Consider the following 23,330-nt stretch of genomic DNA (forward strand, 5'->3'; position numbering starts at 1 on the left):
CCCGGGGAGTGGGCCTAAGCCAGCAGGTTGGTCATCCCTGAGGGGTCCCAGACTGGGAGAAGGCACAGGCCAGGCTGAGGGGCCCCCCCTTCCCCCCAAGTGCACAAATTTTTGTGCACCAGGCCTCTAGTATCCTATAAAAGGCATTTACATTTTTTGCCCTAGCCTGTGTGCTCAGAGGTTAGAGCACAGCTTGCACACTGAAGTGTCACAGGTTCCATTCCTGGTCAAGGGATTAACAACAACAACACAAAATGACATTTTTATTTATAAATCCTCACCTGAGGATATGCTTAATGATTTTTGAGAGAGGGGAAAGGAGAGAGAGAGAGAGAACCGGCAATCTTTCCAGTATACGGACCTGCGACAAACTGAGCCACCCAAGGCAGGGCAACATTGCATTTTAAAGAACTAATTGCATAGTCTTATCCTTGCAAACATATCAACCAAATCTGAGTCAAGTAATACTGTTATCATGGCAAGCTAACCCCCTATAGCTCTTTTCTAAAACATTTAAAAGAGTTAATGATAATTGCAATAAAAATTATTTACATATTACATACAGTCTACAAACTGTATCAGGGTTAATATTAAACCCACAGCAGAGTTTCAAAGAATGTATTGCACAGAAAAAATATTCTACTGGATATTGATAGAAATTTTATAGGGAAATTGTCACATTTTTAAGTGTTTAGAAACCCCAAATTTAAACAAAGTTAAATTTCTTTACTCTGAACTTTTATCTTTTTTTTCAATTCTTTTTTTTGATATTTTTTTCTTGATTAATTAAGGTATTACATATGTGTTCTTATCTCCCCATTGCCCCCCCATCCCCGACTCATGCCCTTACCCCCCTGGTGTCTGTGTCCATTGGTTAGGCTTATATGCATGCATAAAGTCCTTTGGGTGATCTCTCCCCCTTACCCCCACCCTCCCCTACCATCCCTCTGAGGTTTGACAGTCAGATTGATGCTTCTCTGTCTCTGGATCTGTTTTTGTTCATCAGTTTATGTTGTTTATTATATTCCATGAATGAGTGAGATCATGTGATATTTATCTTTCTCTGACTGGCTTATTTTGCTTAGCATAATGCTCTCCAGTTCCATTCATGCTGTTGCAAATGGTAAGAATTCCTTCTTTTTTACCACAGCGTTGTATTCCATTGTGTAGATATACCACAGTTTTTTAATCCACTCATCTGCTCCATATTATGGTTCAAAATCAGTGTTTTCTAAAATATAATAGTTATTCATAGGTCCTCCTCTTAGAGATACATGATACTTATTAAGATAAAAGTTTAAAATTTACCATAGCAAAGATTTGAACTTTTATCTTAATAAGTACCATGTATCTCTAAGAAGAGGACCTACATTTATTAAAATTATTTAACCAATGAATAACTATTATATTTTAGAAAACACTGATTTGAAACATAATATGCAGTATGAATCAATACAAGGTATGGCACAGGTAGGTTTACAGGTGTGAGTACACAAAAACCAGTTTATTCTTATATTATTACTAGAGGCCCAGTGCATGACATTCATGCACTGAGGGGTGGGGGGGAGTGTTCCTCAGCCTGGCCTGCGCCCTCTCACAGTCTGGGACCCCAGGGGTCCTTAGCGCAGCCACGGAGGCGGGGAGAGGCTCCTACCACCTCCGCTGCACTCACTAGCTGTGAGCCTGGCTTCTGGCTGAGCAGCGCTCCTCCTGTGGGAGCACACTGATCACCAGGGGGCACCTCCTGCATTAAGCATCTGCCCCCTGGTGATCAGGGGGTGCCATAGCAACCGGTAATTCAGCCGTTAGGTAGATTTGCATATTAGGGTTTTATTATATAGGATTTATTAATTATATTATTTTCCATAAGAACACATATAAACCTACTTTTGTACCAACCTGCATTTCCAATTCTTTGTTTAAAAAGTTGAGTCTTGATATTAAACTGTCAAAACTTCACTGAAAAATAAGTTTTTTCAAATGACTGAATATTCGTTACGTTATTAATATTATTAAAAGGTAACTCTATAGATTATTACATCAGTTTACTATACAAAAACATGGTCATTTGCTTCCACTTAAACATGGCTGATGATCACTTGTATTCATCTCTGCTTCTTTGCGAAGCCTCAGGACAGTTATAGTAATGAGATTAACCTCATGACAGTTACAGTAATAAGAGGAAAAAGAAAGCCATAAACCTCCAGAATATTGAGCAATAAGTGGAGGGTACTGCAACAAAACTTGAAAGATGAAAGTTGATGTATAAGACTTACATTAAATAGCTGAATCAAAAAGATTGAAACCTAAGCTTACAAAGTTTTGTGCCAAGAACAATGATAATCTACACCAGAGAATCCATAAAAATCTCAAGAATTGAAGACAGTAGTATGCATGCTTGGAGCTGAAAGCTGAAGGATCAATTAAAATTCTGTATAAGCATTAGTGATCCCCATAACCCCACATCAGCTGGACAAACTTAATTTACTACTTAAAGAGAATACAGAAAAGCTTACTTTCTGATCACAGTGGACTAGAAGGTCTTGAACTTACAGATAGAAAGTAGAGCTGAGGGCAAGATGATTGAACTGAGGAAAACCCAGGAACACTGAGGAACCCAGGAAAATAGGCAGATTTCTTACTGACCTATAAATATTCAAAATGTCTGAGAAAGATAGAGGTAAAAATTTCAAGAAATTAAAAAATAAGACAACAATAGCAACAAAAGAGACTTGGAGGGAACAGAGACAATCCAAAGAGCACAAGAAAATAGTTTTTAGGAAGAGTAGGTACTGTATTTAGGAATCAAGAATAGAATGCTATATAAAAGAAATGTGCAGGGACAAAAATGGTATCTTACAAATTAAATATATGAAAACAAATAAAATACTCCAAACAAAGGTTGGAAGATAAAGTCGAGAAAATCTTCTAGAGAATAGAATACAAGAACAAAAGAAAAAAAAAAACCTGGAAATAAGTTAAAAAAATTTTAAACTTAAAACTTTATTTTTATAGAGCATTCATAGGTTCACATAAACAATTAGGGGAAGGTATATATAGAGATTTCCCATGCATCCTTTGCTACCACACATGCATGGCCTTCCCCATTATCAACATCCCCCACCAGAATGGTACATTAGTTACAAATGATGAACCTACATTGATGCATCATAATTGCTCAAAGTCCATTGTTTACATTGTGGTTCACTCTTGGTATTGTATATTGAATGGATTTGTACACAGGTATAACATGCATCCATGTTATGGTATCATGCAAAGTATTTTCATTTTCCTAAAAATCTGTGCTCTACCTATTCATCCCTCCCCTTGCTCCAAACCCTGGCAACCATTGATCTGTTTACTCCCTCCATAGTTTTACCTTTTCTGAAAAGTCATATAGTTGGAATCATACATTATGTAGCCTTTCTAGATTGGTATCTTTCACCTATTAATATGCATTTAAGGTTCCTCCACTTCTTTTCACAACTCAATAGCTCATTTCTTCTTAGTGCTGAATAATATTCCATTGTCTGGATATACCACAGTTTATCTAGTCACCATTATCTATTATATCGCAAAATATCACTGAAGAACATTTTGTTTGCTAATAAAAAATTAATAAATACAAAATTATTTATTAATAATTTTTGCAATTATTAATAAAGCCAATATGATAGCTATGTGCAGGGTTTTGTTTGAATATACAGAGTGTCCCCCCAAAATGTATACATACTTTTAACAGCTGATAGCTCAATTTTGAAAATGAAATACATAGTTAATAAGCACTGCCTCTATAATTATTCAAAGTATATGTATACATTTTGGGGACATCCTATATTTTCAACTTCTTTGGTTAAATACTCAAAGAGCACAATTACTGTTTCATATGGTATGCTTATGTTTAGTTTTGTCCAAAATCACCCAAATGTCTTCAAACTATAATCTCAGCCTCCAGATTTTCATTTCTGTTTTTCCCATATACTATATTATTTTGTTAATTTGTTGAGAGTGTAGTTTTAATACATAAACTACAGTAAAGCATGCAGCTCACTGTAAATTGTTACACATATGTAAGAGGTGATTATTAGTAGTATTAGTCCAATTTTGTCACCAAATTACTTTGTTGCCCTTGGGCAAGTGTCACACTCTCTCTGCATCTCATTTTTCTTCTATGTGAAAACTTGTTAATGTCCAGGGATTGCATATATTGTAGTGAAAAGAATAAAGAAATAAATGCAGTTTGGCTGGTGTGGCTCAATTGTCCTGTGAACAGAAAGGTTGCCAATTCAATTCCCAGTCAGGGCACATGCCTAAATTGCTGGTTCAATCCCCTGTCAGGGTGTGTATAGAAGGCAGCCAATCAGTGTTTCTCTCTCCTTTTTCCCCCATTGACCATTCCCCGGCTGTCCCCCTTCTCCCCCAAACATGCCCTCATCCCCCACCCCCTGTCTCTGTCCATTGGTTATGCTCATATGCTTGCATACAAGTTCTTAGGTTGATTTAAATTTAGTTCTGTGTTCAAATGACACCAGTGCTCCTCCCAGTCCTTGTATTCCTTATTTTCTCCATTCTTTTTGTTGTTCTGAGGTAAATTCTTTCTTCTCTTCTCTTCTCTTCTCTTCTCTTCTCTTCTCTTCTCTTCTCTTCTCTTCTCTTCTCTTCCTCTGCTTTCAGAATACATTACCCAGGTTCTAGCCTTTTCTTTTCTTTCTTTCTCTTTCTTTCTTTCTTTCTTTCTTTCTTTCTTTCTTTCTTTCTTTCTTTCTTTTGTACACTCAAAAAATATTTTTGGTGACAATTTCAAGACAGTAGAACAAAACTTTTGAAAAAAAATTACCCTTTTCAGTAAGTTCAATTAACTGAAATCGAAATAAAAAATATTCAGTTGATACACTAGAAAGCATTTATGGTATTTCTCTAAACTTTACTGAGTCTTTTAAGAAAAATGAAGTTTCATGATTATGTAAATTAAAGAAAGAGTTGAGCAGAAATTTATGTGTCTCTGTCTTAGAACTATTTGTTGTAACATTTTAGAAAAGGGACTTTTAAGATATTATGAATTGCTAAGTGGTTTTCTTCATTTCAAATAGGTGATATTAATATTTTATTTTACCTTTCCAGGATTTAAATATTAAATTGTTTAAATTGTTTTAGACTTCACTTTGAACATTAGTAATAATTCCTGAAAATTCACATAAATGATTTTCTAAACCAAGTAGTATTTATCTCTAAATCAAGTGCTACTTTAAACAAAAAAAAATACTTTACCATTTTTAAATCAAGTAGTACTTTGTAAAGGTAAAATATATACATGAATTGAATTCATCTCATTTGGATTAACAGTCTTTCTCTGATTATTTGATTGATTGATTTAAACAAAGAACCAACCATTTGGCTCCTAAAGATCAGTCATCAAACAGATTAGGGGAATGTAAATTGGGGAGCAGGGAGAGCAAGGGCTAAGAGTGAGCCAGAACCTGAGGGATGTGATTCAATGTTACAGGGGGACTGGAGATTGTTGGGCAATAGGAAGACAATAGAAAACATCTGGTAGAATTTTACTTATCCTATATAATAAAAGGCTAATATGCAAATTGTCCCCTCAGGAGTTCAACTGACCAGGAGTTCAACCGCTCACTATGACATGCGCTGACCACCAGTGGGTAGCATGGAACAAAGGAAAGGCCCACTGGCAGCCAGCAGCCAGGGAAAGGATGGCCTCAATTGGCCCTGATCACCGGCCAGGCCTAGGAACCCTACCCATGCGCAAATTTCATGCACTGGACCTCTAGTATTTGATAAAGTCTTGGCAGTAAGCTAGGCAAAAGCTTAAAACTAAAATATAAACAATAACTAAAAAGCTTACTAGAGAAATCACTCATGGCTATTAGATCAATATGAAATTTTCTACTTAAATTTTTTTAATTATGTTTTTATTGATTTTAGAGAGAGAGGAAGGAAGAGGGACAAAAAGATAGAAACATTGATTGGCTGCCTCATACTGGGGATCAAGCCAGAAACCTGGGCATATGTCCTGACAGGGAATCAAACAAGTAACCTCTTGGTTCATGGGCCCATGCTCAACCAGCAACCAGGCTGAAAAACAGCAACCAGGCTCTGCTTAATGATTTTACTTGCAAACTATTGGATGTCTATTTCACTGGCTGGTTCAAAGAGGTAAGTCATTTGCTTAAAACATGGAGATAATAAGACCGTCAAACCACCATGTGGTTAGTTGTTTTCACTGGATTTGGTGACTTTACTGCATTTGTAACCTGAGGCAATCAAATGATTCACTTCTTTATGGCAATCAGAATCCAACTCATCTTTAAGAAAGTAAAGGCCACATTCTTGAAGTTTCATGATTATGTAATCATACTTGATATCATGATGTAGCCAAATTGTTCTCTTCATGAAAAGCAATACCTTAACTCAGAGATGAGAATATTGTGGACTTTATGTGACTTTGCTACAATCACACAGCTTCTGAACATCCACAATAGCACCTCCCTCCCCCCCCCCACTAAGGACTGCAGTGCTTCTTCTTCTTTTTTAAATTCTTTATTGTTTAAAGTATTAGATATGCCTCCCTTTTCCCCTGTTGACCTCTCCCTGGTTGTTCCCCGCCCCCCCAGCACATGCCCTAACCCCCCTACTGTCTGTGTCCATGGGTTATGCTTATAAGCATGCATACAAGTCCTTTGGTTGATCTCTCACCCCCATTTACCGCTCCCTCCCGCCTTCCCTCTGAGGTTGGATGGTCTGTTCAATGCTTCTGTGTCTCTGGATCTATTTTTGCTCATCAGTTTATGTTGTTCACTATATTCCACAAATGAGAGAGAACATGTGATAATTATCTTTCTCAGACTGGCTTATTTCACTTAGCATAATGCTCTCCAGGTCCATCCCTGCTGTTGCAAATGGGAGGAGTTCCTTCTTTTTTTACAGCAGCGTAGTATTCCATTGTGTAGATGTACCACAGTTTTCTAATCCACTCATCTGCTGATGGGCACTTAGGCTGTTTCCAAATCTTAGCTATTGTAAATAGTGCTTCTATGAACATAGGAGTGCATATATCCTTTCTGATTGTTGTTTCTGGTTTCTTGGGATATGTCCCTAGAAGTGAAATTACTGGGTCAAATGGCAGTTCCATTTTTAGTTTTTTGAGGAAACTCCATACTTTTCTCCATAGTGGCTGCACCAGTCTGCATTCCCACCAGCAGTGCACGAGTGTTCCTTTTTATCTGCATCCTCTTCAGCACGTGTTGTTTGTTGATTTGTTGATGATAGCCATTCTGACAAGAGTGAGATAGTACCGCATTGTCCTTTTGATTTGCATCTCTTGGATGATTAGTGACTTTGAGCATGTTTTCAAAAGGGGTCTAGCCTTCCTTATGTCCTCTTTTGAAAAGTATCTATTTAGGTCCGTTGCCCATTTTTTGATTGGGTTATCTTCCTTTTGTTAAGTTGTATGAGTTCCCTGTCCATACTAACTCCTTCTGTAGCCTAGTCTTTGCAAATCAGCAGAGGCTTCTTTTTAAAAAGTAAATCATACTATGTCCCCTTTGTGCTCACAACCTGCAGTAGCTTACTATTTCCCTCAATTGTTGTTTTGCTGTGTAGAAGCTTTTTATTTTGATGTAGTACCATTTGTTTATTTTCTCCTTATTTTCATTGTCCTAGGAGCTCTATTGGTAAAGATATTGCTATGACATATGTCTGACATTTTGCAATGCTTCTTAAACACCTGTTTCGTGTCATCTTATATACATTCCTTTCATTTTATTTACATTGAAAAGGGTTCCCTCCCGTTGCTCTAGTCTCTGTAGGGGTGGAAGTAGAGCTGGATCATGTTAGACTGTGGAAAGTACTTATAAAACAGCACACTGACAATTGCTATTATTAACACAATTGATCACTAAACTCTCATGTCTGGGAAAAAAAAGGGTCAAGGTTAAACAGACCCAGATTCTCCCAAGCTATCATAAGGATGATATTTTGGTGAAAAGTTTAATGATAGAGGAAATTTTGAATCTCTTTTAGCACTGCTGCCTTTCAGCTAACATATTCATTTATTTCTTTCAGTAATGCCATTCGGTGCCTCAGCCTCCAACCACTAAGTTTTGAGCATTGTGGGAAAGGTCTCATTGGCATCACTTTTTGCCATTAAAACACTTCCCATCTGAATGCTGGCTGCCAAAGTATGTGGTATCCTGTGGAGCAAGAGGATGAGGACATAGATTGCAGTGAGGCTGAACAGTTTGCACTTCCTAACAGTGACACTAGACATCAATCTTTCATCAAGACAGCCCAGAACACAAGAACAAACGAGGCATTATCCAACCAAAAAAAGTGCAATCAAAGCATTTTCCTTGCAAGTTTCTCAAAGATGAAATTTACCGAGGTTGTCATGTTGGTTGTTTAAAGAAACAAATAAAAAGCAATTTATAATTTATAAAGTATATATTTATGAGGCTGAAATTATTTATAGCATAATGCTTGAGAATCATGTAGTTGCAGCTCAAAGTACGTGTGTTTCATGTTTTGCATGTGCATATCAGCTGGCCTTTAAAAGAATGCTAATTTGGTCACAGTTAATCTTCTTCACATGGTCTTCAGCATCAAACGTGACATCATTATAGGAAAACATGTTATGCAACTTTGAACACCAGGAGAATTGTTGATTTTTTTTCCTGTGTTTTGTTTTGTTGTTTGTTTTGTCATTTGAATAGGTTTCACATAGGTTGATCTCAAGAAACGACCGAATTACTAGGATAAATGTGTTAAAATCATTCTTTTGACCTATACTAATTTGTTGTGTTATCTACTAGTAGATTTGTGGCTACTCAAATTCACATTGTACTGCAAAGCTCAGAGATAAGGCAAGTTATTGTGGACTCATGGCTGTTAGATTTGTGGAGAAATGTTCAATATGAGCCTTATATTTTGATCATATTTTTCTTTGTGATCTTTACCTGAAACCAAGTTAATTGATCTCCATTGCATGCACAATAACTTTAAAAATAATAGTTCCTGATACTAATGATATTATAAATTATTTTCAACAACTTATTTTAGGAAATATAGTTAAATACAAAGTTACTTTTATAGAGAGTTTTTTCCCCAATAAGATTGATGGTTCTTTATATTTGGCAGATTGAGTCCAGTTCAGAGTACAACCACTCATATTTGGAAAGGCAGAAGAGAGGGATAGAGGGGGAGTGTTGAAGACTTGATTCACTTCCTTTGTATTTTACAAGCAAATAGGGTTAAACTGCAACAGAACTGCATGGGTAGCTCTATATATTTTGATCATTTCTTTGTTTTTTCACTTTGGAATTTTAAAATGCTTAGGGAGTTTTGTATATCCATATACTTTTTTTTAAATGTTGAAGCTTCTATAAAGAAAAGAAAATGATGTATCACATTTATATTTTCCCGACCTAAAAAATGTATCAGAATATATATATTTCCATGTAAAGATTAATTTTATAATGGGATGAGCTAAATTATGAGCAACTGAGATAACTCTAGTCATGACATCCTGAAAATCGTTAATAAATCTAAAAACAGCATCCAGGTGAATGGACTCCAAGTTTGATATGCTAATTTCAGGACCAGAGGAACAGCGGCATTTAAAATTTTAGAAAAATGTCCATTAATATGAAAACTACCCCATTATTTTAGAATTTGACTTGTCAAATACAGTTTTTCAGTTTTTTCATGTACTGTTCCTTATGAATTTCTCTAAAATACCAAATCTTTTAAAAAGGAATATCGTATTTTATTATTGACCTTCACTAATAATAATAATATTTTTCTGTTACCTTTGCCATTTCATATTTTTCTTCATATTTTTTCATATCTAATTGTTCCTTTAGTTACAAAACCAACTTTTAGGCCTATTTGCTAGTATAGCAGAAAATATTATCACAAACTAATGTGAAGTCATTTTTAACATTTCATTCATTGGGAAATAATGGGTTTGTCCTGATTATGTGCTAAGCACATCATAATTATCTAAAGGGAGTCAAAGGATACAGAATGTTTTAAGATTTAGTTCCACTCTAGGGTCTTCCCTGACTGTTACCTCCCTAGCCTGGGTGGCCAAGATGATGGTGATGCCAGTAAGAAAGAACACCAAGGGTACAGAAAGCAAGACAATGAGATTGTTTTGGGGCACAACATGTATAGAATCCTCACAAGGTATTCAGAGCCAGAAGTCAACGGAGACCTGTAGATGGGAAGTATTTGGAAGTCATCAACCTTTGGATAATTGGTTATCAAAGTACTTAAGTTGATGACATAAAATAAAAACAATGAGAATTCAGAACAAAGAAAAACAAAAGTTGGTTTCTTTAAGGTGGGTGAGAATAAGGGAAAGTCAGGGAAGTGCACTTGGCCTGGATGAAGAAGCAGAACTGGGAGCAAGGGTGTTAGTAAAGCCCAAAGCGAAGCCTTTCCAGACAGAAGCAGTGGTTAAGTGTTTCAGGAAGTTCAACTAGGATGATATCTAAAAAGAGGTCTTTAGTTTTGGCCAAAAAGAGGCCAATAATGATTTTGGAAAGAATTAAGTGATTTTAACAATGAGTTTAAGAATGAATGGGAGGTAAGGAAGTAAATAATCTGCTCTTTTAAGATATTTGAGATAAAAACAAATTAAGGAAAGGGAAGGTCAAAGGATCATGTTTTGCAAAGTGGAATGTTTGGATATGACTGAAATAGAGAAAAGAAGTTAGTCCATGTAAAGAAAAAAAGAAAATTAAAAAGCATTGATTTTACTAATTAAAATACATGTATTTAGCAAATTAAATAGTGTCACTTGTTTATTAACTATTCAAATGAACCAGTTTTATTTGATAATCATTGGTTAAATAAAGAAAAAATATATGAGTGTCTATTATGCAAAAACCCAATGGTAGGTGCTGTGGAAATACAAAGATGGACAAATTAATCTCTCATTAAGAAGCTAATAAAATAAGCAGGATGCAAAGTAGCAGGGCACTTGTGATGTTCTCTGCTCAGAGTAATAAGCATTGCATAACTGTGCCTGGGGAGGACTAAATGTGATTTCCTAAAGAAAATGAAATATGCAGTGGTCCTTGAAAAGCGAATAACATTTTGACAGGTTGTACAAAGACAGGGGACCAAGGAAGTGTTGAGGGTGTTCACAAAGCACAGGGAGTAGAGGCTGCATGAGAAAGAAAGAGGCAGGTACATATTTTCTTTGTGTAACATTCATGTATTATAAACTGTTACTCTTCTGATTTTACTTTAATCATTTAAATATGTAAAAACCGTGCTTAGCTTGCTGGCTGTATAAAGCATGGGGTGGGCTGGATTTGGCCCCTGACAGGCATTTGCTGACCCATAAACTAGCTTGTGAGCCATACAGGGCAGCACATCTGATACACAGACATCATGCAGTGGATATTTTCTGATTATGTTGAAGCAGGTAGGCCTCAATCTAGGGAAGTGGTTATTGGATAGGAAAGGAAGGATACATAGAAGTGATTGATGGAAGCCCATAGTAGCATCTTGATGGAGGTTAAAGGGAGGAAAAAGAGAGTGATGAAAGATACAATAGTCATATTACAAGATGGCGGGGGCGGGGGCACGGAGACATAAAACATAGTCAGATGATAATGAATTCAGTTCATAAATAGCATTTGGATGTAAAGGTCATATAGCAAGGGGGTCATAGTCGGGGGACCTATGAAGCAGAATATGAGCTGACTCCTATGAGAATAACGGGAGATATGTTCCTGCATAACCACTCCCATCTCTCAATGCCTAAAGGTCAAAGAATATTACATGAGAATGTTTTCTCCAGTGTTACTAAGACTTCATAGGCATTGGTACCTCTTCTTTCATACATTCAGATTTAAGGTTACCTGGGAGGGAAAGAGGAAATGGCAAAGTAACTCATCAAAGTAACATTTAGTTCTAAGATGTGTCAACAAGTAATAACAGAATGTGGAACAACAGTTCCCCAATGTACAAAAGGAAATCTATCAAGTGCAGATTGCTTCCTCAAAGACCAGTGACAGTGCTAATCTATGTCAAAATGACACCATTCACAAAGGGTAGACTGACTTACTCCAATGGAGACATTCAGTAATAGTGAATTCAGTAATATTGAATGTTGCTAACATGAAAGCCAGACCCATTTGCTATGACGCAGTAACATTTAGTTTCAAAACACAAGGGCTAATGGCAAGAGCAAAAGAAAGTCCTTATTATTGGCAAAGAGATCCTGGTAGGTGTTTATGGTTGTTGACAAGGGTAATCTACATCCATGAGGTTAATTAGAGAGAGAATGAAAACAGATTGCAGCCGCTTTCTAACTAATGGTTTTAGTGCAATTTTGTCCTGTTTCTCTTTTTCCGGACAATCCCTGGTGGTTTTGTTTCCCTGTTCACTTCCTTATGTAGCTCTCTTTTCAAACTTTGGAGGTTATTTGTTCTTGGATTCTGTGACTTGTGGAGACAAATTATAAAAATCATTGTTCCAGACATAATATAGCAGAAGTTCACTGTGTTTCCCTGCAGGCGAGTATGCCACACAGGAGTGTCGTAGGAGTGCTTGCCAGTCCTAGCTGCCTGTATTGCCATAAAGACAGTTATTCTCCCAAGATTTCTGCCCCATGATTGTGCTAGTAACATCACTATGAATGCCAAATATGTGTCATTAAATACTCTGGAAGATTTCTTGCTTTTAATCTATGTAGACTCCTTAGAATCTAAATATATTATAAGATCAAATCACTAACTGCACCAAAACCTAAGTATTTTTTAACTTTTTATAAAAGTTTTATTTATTAGAAATTTTAATGTGACACTATTACAAATGTCCCCAATTCCCCTCTTTACCCATCTCCACCCACCTCCACATCTGCCTTCCTTGGCCTTCACCACAGTATTGTCCGTGTCCATGGGGTATGCATACGTGTTCCTTAGCTAGTTTCTTCCGGTCTTTATCCAGTCAACCCAACCCCCTTTCTTTCTGGCACTCACCAGTCTTTTCATGTATCCATGATTCTTCCATCTTTCCTTCTGCCTTTGCATACTTCAGGGCTTCAGCGTCCTCCACTAAATATTCTGCATGTTGCTTGCAGTTAGAGGGGAAAAGAGAGAGTTTGGAAGAGGCACACCAATTCCTTACCTCATCTTTTTTAAAAATATTTTATTGATTTTTTTTTACAGAGAAGAAGGGAAAGGGATAGAGAGTTAGAAACATCGATGAGAGAGAAACATCGATCAGCTGCCTCCTGCACAACTCCTGTAAATCTTTATTACAGTGAAATTTTGTTAAATATAATTTTAATTCCTAGACTTAAACGGGATTTAAAATAGAATAAGACTGACATAAATACAGATATATCAAAATTCTGAAATTTTAAAATCATATTTTTAATTTTTGCATGCAAATGTAGTAGGTAGTAATAACATTCTTATATAGTTTTAATTTTAGTATTTGTCCAAATAACTCAATAATAAGCATTACATTGCTTCTTGTTTTTTCATTGTATAGAAACAGGTTTTGATTGAAAAGATTATATAAACTTTTATAGATTTTTTTGCATCATACTGAAAAGCTGTACCTTCTTTTATTTATTGGTTTAAATTTTGAAAGAATATAAATATGTAAATGGAGAATACTCATTTTAAAAATCTGCAGACTAGAATTTAAAAGCTTTTTAAAATGTAAATAAAAAATAAAAAATGTATTAAAGTTGTGATTACTGGAAAGAGTAGAGTGACAGTTTAGTATTTGTGACAATTTTAGAGCCATCATTTCTTACCTTCCCTAGAGAGATGATTTAATATCTGCATGTTGCCAAACATACAGTTAAAAAGTGGAAATTTGGCGGGGAGGATGGTTGGGGAACAGGGTGAAAAAGGTGAGGGGATTGGGAAGTACAATTTTATAGTTACAATATAGTCCTGGGGATGTAAAGAGCAGCAAAGGAAATATACTCAACGATATTGTAGTAACTATGTATTGTGCCAGGTGGGTACTGGGAATATCGGGGAACAATTGTCTAACCACTATGCTGTACACCTGAAACTAATACGAAATAATACTGAATGTAAACTGTAATTTTAAAAAATTGATTTTAAAAAAGTTTAGTGAACATTTTGGTTAATCCTTCAGATGGCTGGTTTCCATGATGCTGAACATCTGGATATTTAGTGTGTTGAACAAAAATATGAAGATCCAGCCAACTTATTGATTTTATTCTCACTGAATCAACATTTTTAGATATAGTTAGTAATTTGTGTTTTGGTATTAAGTGGACAAAGAACAGATTAGAAAAATATAACAAAGAATATCAGTCTCTACTCATTGCATAAATTAGCATATCAATTTTATCATCACACTTCTATATCCTTCTATAGGAAGTGAATAAAATTGTGATGAAAAAATTGATGACATTGCTAATTTATTCTAAGAGTAGAGAATAGGAAAATAATTGAGACTATATTCAATGTTATTCACATTCTCCAGTTAGAGATTATAAAGTTCGATAATTTGAGTATGTTACTTATTCTTTGTTTGCTTAACTCAACTTATTGAAATCATTTATCAATCATACTCATCTGTTAGAAAAAGAAGGAACAAACTTTTAAAGGATTTACATATTTGGTATCTTTAAATTCAAAGTGACAATTGTTTTCAATCAAAAGTTGAACAGTCCAGTCCAGTGTTTTTACAGTGTTGGATTTCTTGTAAAAGGCAATAAGGCAGTTGTTCCAATTCAAGAGGTTTAGCACCATCATTTAATAGGGTGTGTTGAGCTCCTTAATGTCTTTTACTTATTGGAAATTACCAAATATGTGCCATCTGAGAATACTTGGACCCAGTCACCTCTATTTCTAAAGGAGAAAATGTTCAGTTATGAAATAAATTAGTCATGGAGATGTAATGTGAAGCACAGGGAATATAGTCAATAATATTGTAATAACTTTGTATGGTGACAGATGGTAACTAGACTTACTGTGGGGAACATTTTCATATATATATGGAGTTACTGGGTATACCTAAAATTATAGGATATTGTATGTAAATTACAAATTAATAAAAAATGTGCAAGGGGTAGTAAATGCATCAAAAATCACTGCTGAGAGAGAGAGAATAAAAATCTTTCTCTCCTTCAATGAGACTTTTTCCTTTCCCCCTTTAACTTCATTTTTATTATTTCTAAAATTAAAATTTTGAACTAAAAGATTCTGCAGTTCTCATGTTCCACAGTCACCACACAATGTGCTAAATGTTGCACAGAGTGTTGCTAACATGCCTATCTTGGTGCCAAGCATCACTAACATTTTGCAAATATGCCTGTAACATTTTTTCCTTTGTAACTTGAGGAATTTCCAAATTCCGAATGCCTCAAAACCTCCTGGCCTATCCACTATTGAAAATTAAATAGCTATCGTATAGCTTTAAAAGTTCCTTGTAGACCTGTGTTTATGTCTCGGATTAATTTAAAGAGTTATTTCTCTCCATTCTATAGCTGACAAGATATGAGAGGAGAGACTTAATGTAGATATACTTTAGATGTATAATATCTATAGACTCTCTTTGTTTCTAGACCCTTACAGATTTCTCATCATTCTGAAAAATTTCTACAAAATTGTCCCTGTTCTTTGTTATATATACTAAAAATATTTTTTTCACAAAACTCTCAAGAATATAAGCTAGATTTACATCAAAACTAAAACTTTTGTTCTGGCCCTCCAGTCCAATTTAAGAACCCATTGTGGCCCTCGAGTCAAAAAGTTTGCCCACCCCTGTTCTAGACCCTTACAAATTTCTCATCATTCTGAAAAATTTCTACAAAATTGTCCCTGTTCTTTGTTATATACACTAAAAATATTTTTTCACAAAACTCTCAAGAATATAAGCTAGATTTACATCAAAATTAAAACTTTTGTTCTTTATAAGATAGTGTTAAAATATGAAAAGTCAAACTGCAAACTAGGAGAAAATGCTTGTAAATCACACACCTCGTAAAGGACTTGTATGCAGAATATATAAAGACTTCTCAAAACTCTGTAGTAAAAAATAACCCAATTAAAGTGTGGGTACAGATTTTCAATAGGCAGTTCAAAAAAGACTTATAGCCTTTAATTTGCATTGCTATAATGGCTGGGAATGAAACTAAATCAGTGACATTAGTACTGAGAATAAGGTTGAGGGGAATTGACCACTGTATTAGTTACCCACTGCATGGTAACATACTAGTGGCTTCTCTCAGAGTTTCTGCGGGTCAGAAATCTGGGTACAGTTTACGTGAGTGCTGAGTACTTCTGGTTCTAGGTCTTTTATGAGGTTATAGGTAAGCAGTTAAGCTGTCTGCTGACTGCAGTGTTATCTGAAGGCTCACCTGGGGAGGATCCATGTCCAAATTCACTTACATAGTTGTTAGCAGCATTCAGTTCCTTGTGGGATTTGGACTAAGGAGTTTAGTTTCTTGCTAACTGGTTAGTTTGGGGCACTCCTAGTTCCCCGCCCTATGTGCTTCTCCAAAAGGCAGCACAGATGACAGCTGACTTTCCTCAGACAGAGTTTGTGAGCATGTAAGAGGAAGCACCTAAGACATCTAGACACTGTCTTTTTATAACTTAATACCAAGAGTGTCATCCCATTGACTTTGCCAAAATCATATTCACTAGACTGTGAATCATTAAATCCAGCTCACACTCAAGAGGAGGGATTAAACAAGAGGATGAATACCAATAGACAGGAATTATTGGGGACAATCTTAGAGGCTGCCACCCATAGGCAGCCCTCTGGACCTGAGTGATTCATATTTCTCCCACATTCAAAACATATTCACCTCTTCCTAGGTCCCCAGACTTTTATCCCATTACAATTGTCAATTCAAAGTCCAGAATCTTATCTTGATCTGTTTTGTATCTTGATTCTGACAGTAATTATACAGCTGTACTTGTTTGGTAAAAATGCATAGAACTGAATACTACAAGGGAAGGATTTCATTGTATTTAAGTTAAAGCTTAATTTTAAAAACTAGAAAAAAGTCAAGAATATAACACACATGAAAACACATAATACATTAAATTTTGGCCAAACAAATTGAATGATTGGCTAATGTATTAATAAAATACATTTTTACAAATCTACATTTTGGCAATGGAAAGCAGTAAAATTATTTCTAATTATATTATTGAATAGCCATAATAATATACCATGTTTGTATAATAATAATTAGCTTGTAGGAAAAGAAAATTTTTATTAACTACAACTTATTTTCTTTTATAGAAAGTTTATTGCAATAATATGTTTCAGTTTACTATTTGTGTGTTTTGTTTTTTTTTTCATTAGAACAGACAGTTCATCAAATCAAGAATTAGGAAAGATGAACATATTTACAAATGCACTATCAGCTTTTTCTGATATTATTTATAAAAGAACTATTATAATAACTTACAATAAGTTACATTTCATAAAAATTTTTATTTACTTCAAGAAAGCGGAATATAGTCTGTGAAAAAAAATCCCATATTCTTGTTTTCCCCCAATTCTGCAAAGTGACAGAGGTAAGGCAATAAGATCCAGTTACTGTACCCTGTTTATACAGCTGTACTTCATTGAATGAAGGCTTGTGTTACACACAGTTTGTGATAGGAAGTAAATGCTTTTAAAACAACTAAAGAGACAGGTCTTTGACCTCCACCTTTGTGGATTCTTTGTTCAGCCATTTAGCTTCTGTGGAGGTTATAAGGAAGTAGTTTCAATATATCTTATCACCCTCTAATTTAACCTCAGTTGGTTAGTTTGTCCCCTTGTGAACTCATACCATGGATGCATAATGATGACTTTTTTAAAACAAATCCTGAAAGTTCCAAAAAAAATGGACAGTGATTTTATTTGTGATGAAGTTTTTAAGTTATGGGTTCTGAAATAATGGGTGTGTTCTAAAAAGAAAATACTGTTTATATTGCTTCAGGGGCTCAATCTGTAAGAAGTATTAAAAGATTTAGGACATTCATCAAATATATTACCTCTTAATAAATTTCCACATAACATCTAAAGTTATCAAGTGCCACAGGGTTCTTTGTGTATCTCTTATCTGTAGCTAGATAGCCTAGTTAATAAACCAGAGATTTAGGTTCTAGGTTATTTCAAGAATTATGCCTGGGAAGTTAGGGGTCATTATGGTGAAATAGTTCTTATTTGTATAAGAAGAATTTTCTTAATTGCTTGGGTAAAAATACAGGATCATATATGATAAAAAAAATGTCAACCAATCAGGATCTAAGTTACATATACTAGTACATAGATGGTTTATAAATATACTTGCAAATATATGACTTTAATAGAAATGACTTTTGATAGGGATATTGATTCATAATTCTGTTCACAATGTTCTCATTCTCACAGAAATAAGTTCTTCTTATATCTCTGAGTTATCATTTGTTTACCAAAACTCTTTTGCAAATTTTGTTAGGTAACTCCTTTTTAGGTTCTCCAGAGAGCTTTCATTTACTAGACAAATGGCTAAGAAGTCCACCCAGATTAAATATATAGGGTGCCCCCCAGAATATGTATACACACACTTTGAAAAATTATAAAGGCAGTGTTTATTAAAATACATTTCATTTTCAAAATTGAGCTGCCATCTGTTATATATTTCTTGGAACACGGTGTATGTATGTATATATAATATGTGTTTATATAATATATGTTTAACATATAATATGTAATTAATATATAATGTATAATATATGTGTAGTATATACAAATATATATGTAATTATTAATTTATAACACATGCAATATATACTATATGTGATATACTATATCACATATAGTATATATATACTATATGTAATTATTAATTTATAACACATATACACTAGTACTATATGTAATATAGCATATATGTAACATATCCATATATAATATAGTTATATATGATATAGATATACTTTTTATAAAAACCTCTAACAAACTATTCTGTCATATGCCATGAATTACAACTATTAGTATATGGCAATTGCAAAGAAAATTAACCCCAAATTTTCACTCACGTTCACTGTTCAGGTTCTTCTGATTCAGTGGGCAAAACTCATCCACTTGGTGACCTCTTGATGTATTAACTTATTTAAATTCATGACAACTTTAAGATACGTATATCACTACAACTCTCATTTTTAAATGATGGAACTGAATCCATAGTTTAGTCACAAAACTAATAAAAGGAGGAGTAGAATTTGAACTCATTTACCTGGCTTCTGGATCCCAAAGATTTCATTTCTAATCAATACTGACAGATATACAATGATCACATCACATGGTTAATTCTACCTCCTGTATTTGTAGCAAAGGACTAAATATAAGTTAGTTTAGCTAAGAACATAATTTTAAAATATTGAATGTAATATTATGGGGCATTTTAATCTAATTTTGGTAGACAGTGAAAAATATGGACAGAATAAAAAGTGTGGCCTTATTCTCATCTATGTCATCTGCTTCGGAGGTCATTGTATAGTGGCATGTTTATTGTAAAAAGAAATCAAGCAACTATCTGTTTTGTGTATATATGAATTTCAATGCATTAAGGGGTTAATTTGTATAATACTTGATGAAAATTACAACTTATGTTTCCTTTTTTATTATGAGCATAAAGCAATTATGAGGGACAATTTTAGAAATGGCATAGAGTTTTGGTAAAGCATGAAAAAAAAACTATGTAACTACTAGCTAATATACAGTATTTCTGTAAATAAAAATGAAACCTTAAATCCGAGGAACAAATATTATTTTGCTTTGCCTCTTATTTCAATAGACAGACTTTGAAATTTCTTAAAATGCCATCAGGAAATAATATTATGTAATATTTTATTCAAAAATATATGCAGCAGTTTCTCCCATCAGAGTATTCTTCTTTAATTAGAAATATGTTATCACATACTGAAAAATCATCACTATTCATTGACTATATTATTATAACATTACCAGTTAGTTTTTATGATCTGTCATATTGTAATATGTTAGCAAAGTGTAAATTTTGGAAGTCATTTCAGTTTGCTAGAGGCATTTAATTATATCATATACACTATACATGTTTATTGGCTATGTTTCAATTTTTTACTTATTTGTAATTTATACCCTCCCTGCTTCCAAAAGTGATTTGAGGCAGCTTATTTTAATTATAATTATATTGGCTAGCTTTTTCAGAGATGTTCCAGATTTTCTTCCTCACTCAACAGAGCAGCATACATAACTGAAAATGGAAGTTGCTTTGTTCTTATTCTCATGGCTCGTTTCAAATTATGTGTTTTGCAGAGGTTAATATTATGTGGGCTGCACACCAAACACACCACAGTTCTGAAGACTATAACTTATCCACAGCTCTGAGACAATCTTCCTTCCAAATATATACTTCCTGGGTAAGTTGTATGAAATTGAATAAATGTGATAATATAATTAATTTTTAAAACATATCAGCTGTTTCTATTTCCTCTGAGTAAACTAATAAGGTGTTTTTGCTAAAATCCTTCTTTCTCCCCTCTAAGTACAGACACTAAAATGAAGCAAGTGGTGCTTTCCAATGACAGTCTTTTATTTAACTGATAAAACTCACCCTGGGAGCAAGGTGAGAAAGTGGCTGTCTATTTTTTATTTACTATTAAATAAGGGAAGTGCTGGATCGACAATGTATCTCAATTCAAATATATACAAAAAATTTATTACAAACTTTTAAAAGTGTTTTTTAAAAAATGAGTTCCCATTTCTGAATGTCCCAGGGAAATCTACTTAAACCCTTTGCTTTTTATCTACTTATTAGAGCAGTTAGTATCATGCTCAACAAAAAGTTTGGCTCTACAATATTTTCCCACAACGAAATGATAACACTAATGAATACCACAAACAGCCCCTCGTTCAAAGGTTCTTCTGATTCACTGGGCAAAACTCATCCACTTGGTGACCTCTTGATGTATTAACTTATTTAAATTCATGACAACTTTAAGATACGTATATCACTACAACTCTCATTTTTAAATGATGGAACTGAATCCATAGTTTAGTCACAAAACTAATAAAAGGAGGAGTAGAATTTGAACTCATTTACCTGGCTTCTGGATCCCAGATCTTAACCTGTACACTACATCCTCTTCCACATGCCTCTGTATTGTCTTTCACTTATGTTATCTCATTGGATCCTCACAAATAGGCCCATGCCATGCTAGATCAAATGTTACTAATGTCAGGGAATCAAATATCAGTGAGGTTAATTCCAGAGCTAGTAAGTGTTAGAGTCCCATGTGTTAAACCAGATGCCCCAAATAGATAGAAAAATATACTTATTGCCATGTGTTCTTACTCAAACATCAGAATAGGCAAAACAAATCTGTAAGGCAGGATGGTACTAACAGGTTTGCTGAAGTGGATATTAAAAGTAATCCTCACCGCTGCTCCCAATTCCACATACTTGCGTTATAGCTTGTATTAATTTCCTAGGGCTGCCATAACAAAGTACCACACACTGGGCTCCTTACAACAGAAATGTATTGTCTCACAGTTCTGAAGGCCAGAAGTCTGAAATCAAAGTATGGGCATGGCCATGGTCCCTCTGAACTCTCTAGGGAAGTTGCTGATCTAGTCCCCTTTCCTAGGTTCTGAGAGTTCCTTGGCCTTGGGGAGCATAACCCCAGTCTTCGCATGGCCATCTCCTTGTGTCTGTGTCCATATTTCTATTGATTTTATAAGGAGCCCACCCTACTCCATTAATACCTCATTATAACTAATTACATCCACAATGACTATTTCCAAATAAGGTCCCATTCTAAAGTATTATGGAATATGATTTTGAGGTATTAAGGGATATGGATTTCAACACATGAATTTTGGGGGCACATAATGTAATCCATAACACAACTCTAAGCAGGTGTGTAAAAGGATTATATAGACGAGAGGCCTGATGCACAAAATTCGTGCAAAGGGCATGGTCCCTACCATTGCTGTGGCTGCCTCGGCCCCCACCACTGCGGCTTCATCCGGAAGGATGTTCGGAAGGATGTCCAGTCTAATTAGCCTATTATGCTTTTATTATTATAGATACATACTAGTATACATACTAGTATTTTTCCCATATCCTATAGCTTGTGCTGAAAACTCTGGATGATTGAAAGTGGAAGAAAATTCTACCTATTTCATTGCTGCATAGCTCAAGACTGGTCTAGGGTTCCAATGAATGGTGCAAAGAACAGGCCCCTGATGGAAAGAAGGGATACTTCCCACCCCTCCTTCTTAAGAAATAGTGGCATTAATGCAAAGTTTTATTATCCTGTACAAAATAGGCTGAATATCAGACTGATTAAAATAATAATCTCAAAAAACTTTATTCTCTCCTAATTTATGTATTTCTCTTTGCATAAGGATAATAATCAGAACTCTGATACCTGCATTTGGGGGAAGAATGCCTCCATGAGAGGATGCAACTGTATTTCATGTTGCTCCAGGGAAATCAGTGCCCTTGGTGAATTAATCATTTGAGGAATCATCAGAGGAAAATTTTTATCAGAGCATAATAGGTTTATTTTAGAACCGAGAGAAATCTTGGAAAAACTATATTTAAATCATCCATTTTGAAAGCTACCAAAGAATCTCAGGAGCCCGCTACATCATGCAGTGTTGAACATTGCTGGTTGGAACTTGAATTCAGATATCTCAGTCCAGTATATGGTCATCTCTATCCTGGTTTCACTGTATCTTCTGCCCCATTAAGTCAATGCATCCAAAGTTACAGATTGGAGAAAATCTAAGTGAAATGCAGGTTCACACCTATTTATTGCAGGAATAAATTCCCTTTGCAACCTCATATCACGTGATCAAGGACACAGAAAAGTACCATGCTGGTTAAGAAAATGAACATTGGGAATGCATTACAAGCTGCTAATTTTTTGGGGGGTTAGGGTGGGGCTGGATTCTGAGGACTTGTAGTTCAGGAAATGAAGGTCTGTATTGTAAATCAGCATGGATTCCTTTCTAGTATTTGTAGGTCCGTTTGAAGATAACATAGATGGTTTAAGGGTCTGTGAAAATTAATAGTCTGTGATAGGCCTTTCTGGACATTAAAGTCAAAGAGCAGTAATCAGGTATCTATTTTCTTTGACTCTTTTATAAGATTCTTTTCATCCAACACTGCTACATAAGGCATGTAATTTGGTAGTTACTAAGGTAACAGTGTATTTTAGAACAAATAAATGGGTCATGCCATTGAAGATAAAATTGATTTGTGAAATGAAAAGCAAAATTAAGCTTCAGAGGGCTTTTCTTTGACAGTACTATGAAAATTA

The 23,330-nt window shown here is 34.8% G+C and overlaps 1 protein-coding gene across 1 annotated transcript in view; it reads left to right on the forward strand.

Moving 5' to 3' along the window:
• AGMO (alkylglycerol monooxygenase) overlaps window positions 1–23,330 on the forward strand; it is a 269,591-nt gene that overhangs the window by 77,180 nt on the left and 169,081 nt on the right. Inside the window, exon 4 of the mRNA XM_005872327.2 lies at window positions 20,317–20,420. Coding sequence (XP_005872389.1) covers window positions 20,317–20,420 — 104 coding nt within the window. The remainder of the gene's footprint in view (window positions 1–20,316; window positions 20,421–23,330) is intronic.

The sequence above is a fragment of the Myotis brandtii genome, unplaced genomic scaffold (genome assembly GCF_000412655.1).
Source record: "Myotis brandtii unplaced genomic scaffold, ASM41265v1 scaffold374, whole genome shotgun sequence".
In the NCBI taxonomy this organism is placed as follows: domain Eukaryota; kingdom Metazoa; phylum Chordata; class Mammalia; order Chiroptera; family Vespertilionidae; genus Myotis; species Myotis brandtii.